This window comes from Anoplophora glabripennis, unplaced genomic scaffold (genome assembly GCF_000390285.2).
Source record: "Anoplophora glabripennis isolate ALB-LARVAE unplaced genomic scaffold, Agla_2.0 scaffold294, whole genome shotgun sequence".
Taxonomy (NCBI): domain Eukaryota; kingdom Metazoa; phylum Arthropoda; class Insecta; order Coleoptera; family Cerambycidae; genus Anoplophora; species Anoplophora glabripennis.
In genome coordinates, this window is record NW_019416596.1 from 1,956 (window position 1) to 17,200 (window position 15,245).

The 15,245-nt window shown below is 33.2% G+C and overlaps 2 protein-coding genes across 2 annotated transcripts in view; one reads left to right on the plus strand and one right to left on the minus strand.

Moving 5' to 3' along the window:
- The first annotated feature begins 656 nt into the window (after nt 1-656).
- On the plus strand, nt 657-3,555 carry LOC108904604 (rhomboid-related protein 2-like). Its single transcript, XM_018707227.1, has 5 exons — nt 657-901; nt 963-1,174; nt 1,252-1,518; nt 1,581-1,794; nt 1,849-3,555. Exons 1-5 carry the CDS (start codon nt 833-835, stop codon nt 2,161-2,163), a joined length of 1,077 nt encoding a protein of 358 aa, XP_018562743.1. The 5' UTR covers nt 657-832; the 3' UTR covers nt 2,164-3,555.
- Nucleotides 3,556-3,770: 215 nt separating this feature from the next.
- LOC108904605 (rhomboid-related protein 3-like) overlaps nt 3,771-15,245 on the minus strand; it is a 13,909-nt gene continuing 2,434 nt past the window's right edge. Inside the window, exons 2-5 of the mRNA XM_018707229.1 lie at nt 8,351-8,556; nt 5,279-5,542; nt 5,005-5,215; nt 3,771-4,949 (exon numbers count right to left, since the gene is read on the minus strand). Coding sequence (XP_018562745.1) covers nt 4,671-4,949; nt 5,005-5,215; nt 5,279-5,542; nt 8,351-8,556 — 960 coding nt within the window. The 3' untranslated portion in view covers nt 3,771-4,670. The remainder of the gene's footprint in view (nt 4,950-5,004; nt 5,216-5,278; nt 5,543-8,350; nt 8,557-15,245) is intronic.

Sequence of the window (15,245 nt, forward strand, 5' to 3'; positions counted from 1 at the left end):
CGTTATTTTTCGTTTCGTGCTCAAACAGAAGCTAACTATCGCATAATTCAGCCAATTGTTCAACCACGAAAATAAAACAAATCGTGTGGGCGTGAATCATAAAAAGTTTCGTTAACGCGAGCTAATATTTATCCACCGGCTTTTTTTTTATTTGTTTGGATACGGCTATTAAAATATTATGTACTTACAGTATCAAATATATGCCTGTAGTGTGAGTTGAAATCGTTCAGGGGAACTTCGTCGAGATTTTGCCGTGGCATTTTGGTCACTAGAGTGGTAGCTGAAATCGGTGTGGTGTGTCTCTAAATAAATGTTGAGGAATTCAAACGTATGCGCTTTTAACTCGCGATAAGATAAGCTTTTCATCTTAGCAATTCGCCGACTTTGAATTTGGCGGCACTTCTCTGGCCTGTCCCGACGATATTTAGAATCATTTATTTGAATCATAAAGCTGTGTAATCTAGAGAGACCTGTAATCGGTAATACTGATTACATTTGAATTGACTTAAACCACCTGTAACCATATGAAATTGTAATTTATATTTTATACTTTTATCATTTTGTATGTGAAGTTATGCAACACCAAATACAGCTATGACACAGATTGACAAAGTAAACGTCAGTTGAGGTAATTTGAGGTTATGTTGTATTATTTATTTCCTTTTTCACCACTAAATGAATCAGTTCCGTCACAACTGACGAAACATAAACATATTCCACAAATAACCAACTTAAATGGATATCAAATAATAAAAACAAAGCACGACTACAAAAATTGTAGATATTAAATATTGGATAAGAATTTGCAAACAGTTCATTGAAGGCAACAAAAATGAGCGAAAACACGCAAATTCCACTGAAATCAAGACCTGACGTATTCTACAGAAACATATTTAACAAAGTAAGTGATAATATTGGTGCTGTTTTAATATTTTACTTTTGCCATTCCAATTTTTTCTTAGTACGACAGAAATCGTGATGGCTTTATTACCGTTAACGAGTTGAATGATCTGATTGAAAGTAGGGAATACGAGCACGACATCCCACCTCATGTGGTTAAAAAAATCCATGAGATGCACGACCATAATGGAGACGAAAAATTAGACTTTCAAGAGTTTTACGACATGATAAACAATCCAGGTTTGGACTATGTCTTTGGCCATTATGTAACAAGGTAGCAATAATTTGTTTAAAATAATACATGTATGTGTATGTTATTGGAGGTAAATAAAGAATTCGATGATGCTGCAGGTACGTCAACTGGATAATACCGAAAGTGCAACACCCAACCAGAACCGTCACCGATGGGCAGTACGAAGACGAATACTCATGCTACCCGCCCGCCGTTGGTATGATCTTATTCTCCCTTATCGAAATCATATTTTTTTGCGTAGACGAGGCAATGGAGGCGGATTCCACCAAGTACGGTACTGGTCCTACTGCAACGCACTTCATGTATGAACCCAACAGGAGACGGGAGGTGTGGAGATACGTCACTTACATGTTCGTTCACATTGGGTGAGTTTTTAATCATAAACGACGAAATTAAATATTTTTAAACGAAAACCGAATCGTTGTAGGGTCTTCCATTTGTTAGTGAACTTGTTGGTCCAAATCCTGCTGGGCATCCCTCTAGAAATGGTGCACAAGTGGTGGCGGGTACTCGTCGTGTATTTTGCCGGAGTCCTAGCCGGTTCGTTGGGCACTTCCATAGTCGATCCGACGGTGAAGCTTGCCGGTGCTAGCGGTGGCGTTTACTCGTTGGTCACCGCCCATGTTGCTTCCATTATAATGGTAAAAACCCTCAAACAACTTATCCGGTTAATTTACAGAATAAATCCGTTGCAGAACTGGAAAGAAATGTCGTTCCCGGCCGTCCAACTCCTAATTTTCCTCATAGTTGCGGGGTCGGACATCTCGACGGCCATCTACAACCGTTACGTGCTGGATATAGATGAACATATAGGTTACGCCGCTCATTTCGCAGGCGCCTTGGCTGGGCTCCTTGTCGGCATCAACGTGTTGAGGAATCTCAGCGTTACACGTACGGAGAGGGTGATCTGGTGGATCTCCATCATCACCTACAGCGTTTTGATGGTCACTTGTATAATATGGAACCTGGCGTGGAGGAGTTACTTTCTTAAGGAGGTGTATTCCCCGTAAATCGACGGTATCAGGAGTGGGATTGATATGCACCCTATGGGGATTAGGTTAGATTTTAGTAAAAGACATCACTACGAGAGATTATGCGCTTTAAGAGAAATCAAAATAATAATTTTAATAACTTCGTTACAAGATCTTTCAGACTATTTTTTTATATATATAAATTTACGGATAGTATTTTTCAGTATTTTTAGGTACATGTATATTTTTTGATATTTATAGTTGACTGATATGCTTTACAGACACATCTAGACTTAGTGTTTTGTGACATTTTTTGCTAAGGCTCTGCTTTGTTTTAGGAAGCGTACTTAAGGTTCGGGGAAATTTTTTTTATTATATTTTTATAAAGTAGTTCATTTGTCCCGCAGTATTTCTGTAGTATTTTTCGTACAAGGTGGTGTTTAAGTACGTTTTGGTAATAAAGGGAGCGATTCTTTGCACTGTTTTAAGGAAAAAAGAAAGAAAAAGGTTTCACTATAAAGGGTGGTAAAATTTTAGGAAATATCACATTTTCACAGATATCTCGAAAGCAGTGAATTAAATTAACGAAACTCGGACTGGCATTTTAACCCATAATAGGCAAAAATTCACTGAAATTGCATATAATTGTATAAACCAGTGGCAGAGTTAGTGGGAGTTACCATCGCTGAGAACATAAGGACTTTGATGCCATTCACCGAATATTTTGAAAAAGAAACGTCATTTTAAGACATACATTTATGGCAATATTTGTCCAAAGAAAATGCGCCCCTATTATTGTAACGTACTTGAAGATCACCTTGTATACAATATTAAGTTTTAATGGTTTAAGATTTCCTTTGGGGTAAAACTGAATTTAAAAACTGTGGTGATGGAGAAAATATATTTATTATTAAATTAGACAGTGGCGACTAGCGAAAATTAAAGTAATTGTATTTTGATAATGAAGTTTGGGACCCATAATAAAAAAATTTCGGAAAAGAGAAAATGTTAAATGAAATGTTGAAATAAGGGTAGCCTCCTCCGATGTCTCAAAAAGGGTTGCACATATTTTTATTATATTATATTCGTAATCAAAATACAATGAGGTGTTTTTTGGATTTATTATTTAAATTTTAGTATGATACGTTTTAATTTTTTAAACTTCATAATACTATAGCTTTCAGGAAAATTAAAATTTTGTGATAAATGAGAAAACGTCTGTTTGTATTTGTCAGAAAAAAATTTTTTCACTTTATTTAAGTTTTGTTTCACAAAGTTAAAATTTTGCCTCATTATCAAAATATGAGCACCTCAATTTCTGCCAATTCGTTACAAAAGTACAAAAAAAAGGAAAATAAAAGAGAAATTTCATCACTCGCAATAATTAAAGCTGATATTTTCAGATCTGATTTTTTCTACGTCTATACTCGAACAAATTATTATATAGTATATATTTTCTAGTTTTTTAAAATACTTTGTTAAAAATAAACTATTTATATACAATTTTGACTTATTGTTATATATTTTACAGAAAAAAAATTTTTGCAAGTTGTTAAGTACCTACCGTTTTTATGTATTGAGAAATCACAAACGCAAAGGGTGATCTGGTGGATCTCCATCATTACCTATACTGTTTTGATGGTCACTCGTATAATATGGAACCACGCACAGAGTTATTTTCTAAAGAAAGTATGTTCCCCGTAAATCAACGATATCAGGAGTGGGATAGATATGCACCTTATGTTTTTTTACCAGAAAAAATCGAAATAATAATTTTAATAACTTCATTACGAGATCGTGCAAACCACCTACGTTTTTTTATAACTGCGCAGATTGTATTTTGTCGTATTTATAGGTATATTTTTTAATATATATTATCTGGCCGAAATGTTTCACATACACGTTAAAACTAAGGGTTTGCTTTACTTTAGAAAGTTTGAAAAGTTTTTATTTCGCTTTATTTCTAAAAAGTAGTTCATTTGTCCCACAGGATTTGTGGTACTTTCTGTATAAGATGATCTTTAGGTACCCTCCAGTAACAAAGGTGGCGATTCTTTGGATATTTTAAGGAAAAAAATCCTATGAACTAAAATGGTGGTCTTCGAGATACAGGGTGTATTTTTATCCTTAAAATTGTCCCCCTTTATTATCGAAACATTCTTAAACTTTAATTAATGGAATTAAGGTTTCTTTACGGGTAAAATTGACTTGAAAAATTGAAGGATAGAACCAAACATGTTTTCTTAATATGTTTATTGATAAATTAGAAAAGATATTTACAGCAAAATAACGATTAAAGTACAAAAAATGTTATTCCTCGCAATAATTAAAGCTGATATTTTTTACGTTTATACTCAAACAAATTATTACATGTTTTCAAGTTTTTTAAGCAATATATATGTTAAAAATAAATTATTTATATACAATTCTTTCATATTCGACAAATGTTTTACTTCTCGCAGATCTCAAATGACATTCTAAAGTACATTTCTGAACGATTAAGTATCATTGTTATAAGTATCGTTTAACTTTAGCAATCCACCATTTTAGCAGTCCAGTGATGCGGTCCATATTACAAATATAATTGCCAGCGAGCTAAGGATGCCTACGGACGCGTACCATATTTTTTTCTCTATCCTAGTAACCTTTATATTTCTTAGTACGATCACCCCCATCAGCAACCCCACACCGACCCCGCCTATATGGGATAAGTGACTGACCTCTTCGTCGTACGAATGTAACACAAAACTCCGGATCGCGTCGAAAGCGATGAGTATCCCGAAGATGATGAGCTGCACGAAGGGGTGGCTCATCTCCTTCCAGTTCTGAAAATAGCGTTGCAACTTACAATGAAAGACAAAAAAAAACTGAGAAGCTTACCATTAACACGGTGGCGACGTGGGCCGAGTAAAAAGCGTACAACCCGGGGCTGCCGCCCACCAGAGCACTGCATTTCAGAACTACGCTCTGCAGGAGACATCCGCCTATCGCCCCGGCAAAGTATATCATTGGGACCCTCCACGAGTGCACCATCTCGAGGGGCACCCCGAGTAGTATCTGGATCACTACGTTCCCGTATAAGTGGGACTCGCTGCAACGTTTACAATTCTACGTTAATACCGAAATTAAGGGATTTTTATACGTGGACACGTACCTTGAGTGGTCTAGTATGAAAGTGACGAAACGCCATATCTCGTACTTTTTTGAAGGATCAAATTCGGTGCTGTTGCTAATGCAGTAGTTACAGTTGTCTCTGTTGACGTAGAAACACATTATCTGAAGGACGGACAACACTAAGATGCCGACGGTGCACAGGTTGAAAGTGCATTGTTCTTCGTACATTCCAGTATCTGTAACCGTTCTTCTTAGCTTTAGGGACTTTCTTCTTACGGAGGACTCCGCTACGTATTTCAAGTATCTAAAACGTTCTTAAAGTAAATTTCACCCATAAATCTGCACTTGCAAAGTTAATATCGTAGTTATAGGTTCTGATTGATCCAAAGTAACGTATCAAACAAGAAAATTTCAATCTTTACGCTAACAAAGCAGGACGAGCAAAACAGCGTTATGGCGGTTTTCCACTAAACGGACAGTTGAGTTTATGTCCTGGTTGTGTTTTCTAGAACAAAACAAAAACAAAACTGAAACAAACCCAAAACTCTTGTTTCCATCAAGCGGGCTACATTTTGTTCGAGTTTTGTTTTTGTTGTCAGTCCTTTTCCACTGGTTGTCGCGAGGAAGTCAGAACACATTTTTCCAATAACCAGCCAACATGTTTAGAGAAGATTTTTTTTATTCTTAGTTATAGCTGGTTTATACTGAAGTCCTTGGAAAAAAAGTGTGTCTACAGTGTCCCACCTCGAATTCCATCGATGGATATCTGGGAAACCGCTCTAAGGATTTTTTTGAAATTGTGATGGTGTTTACGTTTTAAAATTAATACAACTTGTCATAGAAATAATAAACTACTAGCAGTTCTCACTGTAGACGAACTCAATGATTCACTAAACTTATTAATTAAATTAGCTCAACTTCAAGAGTTTTCATCGGACATCAATTCTCTTAAGCAATCAAAACAACTTTCAACTTCTAGTAAATTATTATCGTTGAAGCCTTATTAGCAAATATCAGGTTAAAATATTGGATACCATCCGGCTCGAAGGACCAGATGGTGTGATACGGACCGTGGGGCCCACCAAGTTAAAATATTTTCAAGGTTATCGTACTTTCGGTTACACCGAAAGTCGATACTAACTTTCTTATTTTAAATGGAACCCCCTGTATATTATTGCATTTTTGGAAACATCATCCATTTTTAAGTTGAAAACATAGAGCACACTCCATACTTAGGATTGACCGTTTCCGAGATATTTTGATTTTTAAGCAATTGATAGATGCAGACTGTCAGGAAAATTTAGTTTTCCCGGTTTATTTTTTGTGCAAATTGGACATTTTGGTGAGAAAGACCTACTTTATCGAATTTGACATGAAAATTTTCCAGTTTTTATACAGGGTGGTCAAAAAAAATGATCGAATATGAAGTTCCACAGAATATGTGGAAAACTCGAAATTTTTAAATGGAAACCCCTAATTTTTTTGCAATAATATACAGGGGGTTCCATTTAAAATAAGAAAGTTAGTATCAACTTCCGGTATAACCGGACATACGATGACCTTGAAAATATTTTAGCTTGGTAGGCTCCACAGTCCGTATCGCGCCATCACAATTTCAAAAAAATCCTTCGGGCGGTTTCCCAGATATCCATCGATGGTGTTCGTGGTATGTGTACGGTTAAAGTGTTTACTTGGTTAGTTTGTATCCTAGCCAAGTAAACACTTTAACCGTACACCATATATATTTTTTAATAGATATAATTCATTAATGATTAAAATATTGTTTTTGGGAAGAAGAAAACGCCAACATCGCCACAAAGTTTGTGTTTTGTTTTGTCCTTTTAGTGGAAAACCGCCTTTTTGAAGCGGGACCCGAAAAACAAAACTCCAACTGTCGCAAAACACGCCAGTCTTCAAAAAGTTTGCGAAAAGTTACAGTTCTGTTTTATTCGACACAAGTTTGTGTTTTGTTTTTGTTTCGTCCGTCTTTATAAACAATTTGTCGAAAGGTCAGGAAAAAGCCGCTCGGGAATTCGCTCTTTTTACATTGCATAGAGCTTATTTTTACGGTTTTAGTAGCAGTAAAAGTTGACGTTAATGAACTGCGTGCACACTGGAAAGACAAAAATCTCGTGCACTGCGGAACCCGGCACTCCTTCTTCCTCGTGCAGGCCCTTCATTAACGTTAACTTTTTGGAAATAAAAGTTTAACCCTGTCTTTAATTGTTTCTAAAATCCCGATCCGGTACGTCCAATAGTTAATTAACAATTGACATTATATAAGAAAAGTTATCTTGGGAACAAAAAGGAATACCTATGTGATTTCCTTTTTTTTATTACCGTAAGAATTTAATGCAAAAAGAGCGAATCCCCGAGCGGCTTTTGCCTGACCCTGGGACAATTTGTTAATAACGCTGTTTTGCACGTTCTACTTTGTTAGTTGTAAAGGGCTACTTAATTAAATGCAATTTGTTACGCCTTTTAATGACTACATTTTATATTTATATATTTTATATAGAATTTAACTTAAGGGACCAAATTTACTGGTGTATTAATTGCAAAGCAGCTGACGAACATAGCTGTAAGCCCTGTCACCCTACCTCACACCGAAATCCAAATGTTTCCGAATATTATCAAATTTCCGTTCATGTGGTTTGTCTTAAAATAAAATATGTTGAATTTCATTTCACTTCGGTATCTTAAAAAATGGCCCCACCATTATAAGTAACTTCTCTAAAATTATTGAAATAATTTTACACAGATACCAGTTTGTACAGTATTAGCTTGTTCTTAGAGCAATTTAACACAGCTTGCAACTGTCAACAGCACACATATTTCGATTTAATGCTTACATAAGTTTCAAAATTCACTGTTTCGAATCAAATGAATTACGTCTGACTATTGGAAACTGATTCTAATGGACTAGGAACAAAGCTATTGTGGCTTTCACTCAGGTAAACCTCATTAATCTCCAGAGGTTCACCATTTTTGTTTGTATTTTTTATGAGCGATCTAACCAAGTACCTCGATATTAATTACTTATTCTTAAATTGTTTTTAGAAGTTAAATCTTCTATCGACTGCACTAGATTATAAAGTATTCATTTAGTGACCTGCTGCCGATTCTCTTGAAGGTCTCCGTGACTGTGGGATGACTGATCATGTCAAGGAACTCATCAAAGTTCAGCTGATCATCCTTGTCCATGTCAAACTTCTGGTGGATACATTTGACGACGTGGTTAGGGATATCTCCCTCGTTGGTGGCTAGAAATTCCTTCAGCTCCGAAATGCTTATCTGACCGTCTCTGTTGGTGTCACACTAGAAAAATAAATACAAGATGGTTGTGCAGACTACGTCTTTTTGCGCAAAGAAGCAAAGAAAAATTAGTTTTTATTAATCAGAGATTAATACTGAAGCAAGTTGATAAATACTGCAAAAGACAAACTCATCTAGGACATTTGGTGTACACTAAGAATATTAAGAAATGTAGTTAATTGAACATACAAAATAGGCTATTAGTCTGAGAAAGTGAAATAATTTCCTTGTTACTCATAATACAGAAAAAAAGTTTATATAAAAGTTAATACAGAATCAAGAAAATTCTATATATGGCAATATAAATAGTTTAACATTTTAGTGCGGGGTTGCCAAGTTATGTAGAAAATTATTCGAATTTTGGGAAAGATGACCTCAAATAGGTTGTATTAACTTTCAACTACTAACACTTGGAGCAAAAATATCTGACAGAGTTACAGGAAAATGTTAGGCAAAGACTATATTACTATTACTTTACTATACGTTACTATATTAGCTAATATCAATATTTTATACAGGGCATTTTTTATAATACGATCATTTTTAGAAAGTTGGAACTTGATTTTCTAAAATTTTTCAAATGTATTTTATTGTTCTATTTTATTCACATGTCGGTTCACTTCAACTGTTATTAAGCATGTTCTATACCTAAAATTTTTAGTTCAACATTTCAACATTTCTGAAAAAACTTAATTTTTATTATTTTATAGAATATCGCAAATAAATATTAACTAATAAAATTAACTCAAAATGGAATGATAAATTATGAACTGACAAGTTGACACAATGTGACAGCTTTTTCCAGAGCCATTTTGTGAGACCGAAAATAATAAAAATTAGGTTTTCCAGAAATGTTGCTATACCTTAAAAACTAACAATTTTAGGTATAGAACATGCTTAATAAAAGTTGAAGTGGACCGATATGTGAATAAAATAGAACAGTAAAATACAGGGTGTTCCATTTGATTTGAATTTTAGAAAATCAAGTTTGTACTTTCTTAAAATGATCATATTATAAAAAGTGCCTTGTATAAAATATCGATATTAGCTAATTATAGGAGTCTTTGCCTAACATTTGCCTATAACTCTGTCAAATATTTTTGCTCCAAGTGTTAGTAGTTGAAAGTTAATACAACTTGTTCGAGGTCATGTTTTTTCGAAAATTCGAAGAATTTTCTACATAACTTGGCAACCCCGCACTAAAATGTTAAACTATTTATATTGCCATATATAGAATTTTCTCAGAAATCCATATGTTTAAAAATACACAGGGTGTTCCGTTTAAAAAATGTAATTTTTGGCGTGTCTCGTTTTCATTCATCGCCCTGTGTGTTTCAAATTAACTTTGTCCTTTAGGTTTTTTGATTCTGTACAACTTTTATATAAACTTTTTTTCTGTATTATGAATAACAGGGGAGTTATTTTACTTTCTCACACTAATGGCCCACCCTGTATAATTGCAAGAAAATTAAAGGCAAGCACATTTTGTAAGTTGTCCATCTGTCGGTCAAAGATCAGTATTTAGGCAGAAACAGTTTGAAATAAGAAATAGGAATGGCAAAGGGCATTAATTTCACTATTTTTTCTCTATTTCATATAAAAAGTTTAAGTTTAGAAATGCAAAAACTGATTTAATGTGACGTCACATATTTAGGCAACCTGCAACAAAATGTCATAATTGAAATTGTACAGCAGGTGGGATGTTGTTGATAATCAAGGAACGATTCTCGGTTGATAACTTTATTTATTAGTCTGAGGTTGATAATGTCATCGCTGTCATCTGTCATCATTAGCGTATTTTCTCTTCTTTATAATTTTAATTATTAATTACTAATAAAAACCAACATTTTTTAAATAAATATAAAAATTCTATAATCCTTTTAGTTTGTCGCTTGGGGTTTGAAACTTCTTTAATATTTCTAATATTTCCAGAATATTGCGATATTTGAGAGATTTTTGCTTTAACAGCTTCTAAATAACATCAGAAATGATAATTTTTCTATGCAAATAAAAAACGTGGGCTTAATTGTTATTACAAAAAAGTATAAACAAAATAACCAAAATAGTTATTTTGTTTATACTTACCAAAGTAGTTCGCGCACGAGATGCAAACAATATTTTTTCTACAAACGTCAAAATCTATCTCTTAAAAATATTATAAATAAGTAAAATGCCTAATTTATTATAGAAAATAGTGTTGAGCTGGCTTAAAATGTCTTTCCTAATCAAATTTTCACTGTTACTATGGAAACAAAGTGGCTGTTGTTGACAACAATAATAATTATTTTAAAGTGACGTTTGTGCTCGCGTCTTCAATTTTTAAGTGCCAGATATTATTTAAAATAATGGAAATTGCTAGTGACGATGAACTAAGTAGTACCCCACCTAATTTGGCAGATGCGGCCAATTTAGTAACTTCAAATCTTTTACCGGAAAAATCGAAGCGCCAATATGAAAATGCATATCGGCAATTTAAGATTGAAATACAAAACTCTTATTAATTTACATGCAGTGTGCGAAATACTTCGCACCCTAGTGCGCGAAGTATTTCGCGCACGGTGTCATGGTAACGTAAGAATCCGAAAAAAAGTGTCACTTCGCATATTGTTGTCAATGCGCAAACCTTGTCATTTTCTGACGTTTGTAGAAAAGAATCATTTTTTTCTTGGATTTCTCGTGGACAACTTAGCAACTATTCATTTTAGACAAAAATGGAAGAGGAAAAAAGTTTTGTAATTAAATTTTGAACAAGATAGAGTTAGTTGCAATTCAAAAAAATAATTATCGTTGTTGCAAAAATCGGAAAAATCATTTAAAAAATTGCAAAATTTGCTAGTTTATTTGTCAATTGAATAATACCTAGGATCTTCATACGTTTCCCAATTAAACTTCTTATTGCATAGAATCATCAAACCAAATTTCATCCAATTCGGTTCGATAGTTTTTACATAATAATTGTTTAATTTTTTTATTTTTTTTTAATTAAAAAATTTTCTAAATCAAATTTCTAAAAATCTAAAGCCTTTGAATACTTGAAAATTTCACCACAGAAAGAAGAGTTATCAAGCTTTAAAATGCTTTTTGAAAAATTCAAATCGGACGATTAGGAGAGCCGTGGTGATTGTTTAAACATTTTCGCAATTTTCGCGCTTATAAACAATTGCAATAATTTAATGTTCTTTTCAAATTTTTCGTAATACTAGTAAGTTTGTTTAATTATAAAATTGTTTAAACAATAATTATTTAAATAAACAACTGAAAATTGGTATTAATTTTTAGTTTTACGATAAATTTCTAAGTCTTTCAAAAATTATTACTCACATAAATTGTGAATAATTATAATTTTAATTTTTTCGTTTACTTTTAAAATATTTATCTAAAATTTATTTTTTATTTATAAAAAAAAGTATAAGGATCTTTTGGATACTTAATTAATACCAACAACATGGTGCAACATGCAAAAATTTTGGTCGTGAAAATTAACATAGTAAGTAAATAAACATAAAAAATTTATCATTTTTTAAAGTAACTGTTTATCGGCATGTCAAAAGTCCAGTAATTAATAATAAAATGTAGTTGAAAATATGATAATTGAATTTTTTAGTTGCGAGACATCGATTTAAAAAAAAATCATCGAAATTGGTCCATTAGACGCTGAGATAAGTGAAATTTTTCCGAGTGTCGCAATTTTGAACTCGAGAATTCAGATCGGAGTAGCTGTGTGTTTGCTCCCCCCACCACTGATACCTCATTGATTTCACGCGGTCTTGAATATCTTTGAATGACATTTTAAATGGGACGCCCGTGATTGCAAATTTTGAAAATTTATATCTGGAAAGTACTCGGAATAACAAACCTATTGGTTCAAAAAACAGCCCTTATAGTTTTGCTGTAATAAGGGTTAACTTTAACGGGCTATAACTCCGAAAATAATGGGCGGATCATCAGGTTTTTTTTTAAATACTCGCCTTTCCGAGTACTTTCAAACCATATTTTAAAATAAAAAAAAATTGAAAAAACATTAAATTATTGCAATTGTTTATAAGCGTGAAAATTGCGAAAATGTTTAAACAATCACCACGGCTCACCTAATCGTCCGATTTGAATTTTTCAAAAAGCATTTTAAAGCTTGAGAGCTCTTCTTTTTGTGGTGAAATTTTCAAGTATTCAAAGGCCTTAGATTTTTAGAAATTTGATTTTGAAAATTCTTTAATTTAAAAAAAATAAAAAAAATTAAACAATTATTATGTAAAAACTATCGAACCGAATTGGATGAAAATTGATGTGATGATTCTATGCACTAAGAAGGTTAATTGGGAAAAGTATAAAGATTCTAGGTATTATTCAAGAGTCTGAAAAATATTGACAAATAAACTAGCATTTTTTGCAATTTTTTAAATGATTTTTCCGATTTTTGCAACAATAATTAATTTTTCGAATTGCAACTAACTCTATCTTGATCAAAATTTAAGTACAAAACTTTTTTTCCTCTTCCATTTTTGTCTAAAACGAATAGTTGCTAAGTTGTCGACGAGAAATCCAAGAAAAAAATGAATTTTTTTGCTATTTTTTTATACTTTTTTGCAATAACAATTAAGCCCACGTTTTTTTTATTTGCATTGAAATATTATCATTTCTGATGTTATTTAGAAGCCGTTAAAGAAAAAATCTCCGATCATATGCGTTTTACCCAACCTGAAACAAGTACCGCCTGGACTACTGGTAAAAATATTGAGAAATTCTTCATGAAAGTGTGTACTATGGGGTTGCCTATTATTTGGCGTATGTGACGTCACAACTAAAAGAGTGCGCAAAAAACTATATTAATTAGCATGTTGCACTCGGTAATCTGTAAAATGTACACTTTTAAGGTACACCCCGTGTACTTAATTTATTAAAATTATCCGTATAAAACGAATTAGTCACATCTCGATACTTTAAGCGGATGCGTGATAAACGTAAACAAAACCATTATCTGAGTCGGTAGAACACCGCAAAATATGTATCGCGAAATTAATTTTGTGCATTTTTACGTCAATTGCTTAGATTTCAATTGATTTATTTGACTTGGATTCGAAGAAACGCAAAGACTCGGTGACGCCGTCATATTCCTGCGTTTTGAAGATAAAATGAGGGTGTAACAAATATATTTTGTTCAATGTCCAAAAAATAATTTGGGTATATAATATTTTACAGAGAATTTTTCAGCCTCCGTAAATAAAAACTAAACATAATCGGTTTTCCGAAAATAAAAGAAAATGGGATCAGAGCAAATATACTTTGGTCCGATGGATATTCTAGCGGGCCTTCACAATGAGTGAAAGCGGAGGGAAACCAATTTGAGCACTTAATAAATTAACATTCTTTCTTTAATTGATATTTTACCTCATTCTTTAAGTAATGATTTTATTGTCGTATCCAAACCAAAATTTAAATAGTCGTATATCGTCGTGAGCAGAACTGAAAAAGCTTTAAAATAAGGCGTTATTTAAAGTTTAAGGGTTAGCTTCTAAGACACCAAAACTTACGCCATCAGGTGTCCCCCTTGAAAATAATATGGAAGGTTTTTTTGTTTTTTTAATTCCTATATTTCCAGGTGGGAAGTTTAATTGGAACACCCTGTATATGCTCGATTTATTTTTACACTAAAAAGTCGTAATTCAAAATCTGAATAATCGACTAAAAAGTTGATCGGTCAACTTTGATTGACCCAGTCCTTCAGTTAATATACTCCTTAATTAATAATAATTGTTACCAATAATAATATAAATAGACGCGAAACTCTCATACTATGTATTCTAACAATTATGCGACAGTCATTCTTTATGAGTAATATACAGTACGCGCTAAAGTATGGAATAAATTCAGTAAAAACGAAACAAATTGTTTTTGGGAAAAATCCTCGAACTGGTCGATTTTTAATTTAAAAAATACATATTTTAGCATAAAAGGCGATTGTCAACCGTCATTTGTTTTCGAGTATTGACGTCATCGACATTTTTTTTAAATAGCGACCCCCCTATTTTTTTTCTTGATTCTGAAAGATCGTTTCATTGTCGATCCGACAGTATTAAAATGTTGCCATCTTACATAGGAACGTTTTCAAGTAAATGACGATTGAATGTTAGAAAACGTAAATTTTATTAATTAAAAAAATAACAATTCCTATGTCAAGCAAATACAATTCATTAAGTTTTCTACCTAAATTAAGTGTTCGAATTGCAACCCATCGACTTCTTGACAATACGCAAGTCTGTGTAGAAATTCTTCTTGCACATTATGAATTATTTCTGGGGTACTTAACTCTATGTGTTTCATCTATAATACAATTTTGGAGTTCTTCTAAACTATGTTGTCTATTAACGTGTACACTTTGGACTTTAAGTAGACCCATAAGAAATAGTCCAGGGGTGTAAGGTCTGGGGACCTCGCGGGCCATTCTATCGGTCCTCGTCTGCCGATCCGCCTCCTAGGAAAACAATTGTCCAGAAAATCTCGAACAGGGCGCGCATAGTGCGGAGGTGCACCGTCTTGCTGAAACCATATGGTGTCATCAGGAATATCAGGGTCATTATCGTTAGGAAAAATTACTGCAAGCGCTGGAACAAGGTCATTTTGTAAAAACTCTAAATATCTTTCTCCTGTAAGGGTTCCTTCAAAGAAGAAAGGCCCTACTATTCTGTTGTCAACTA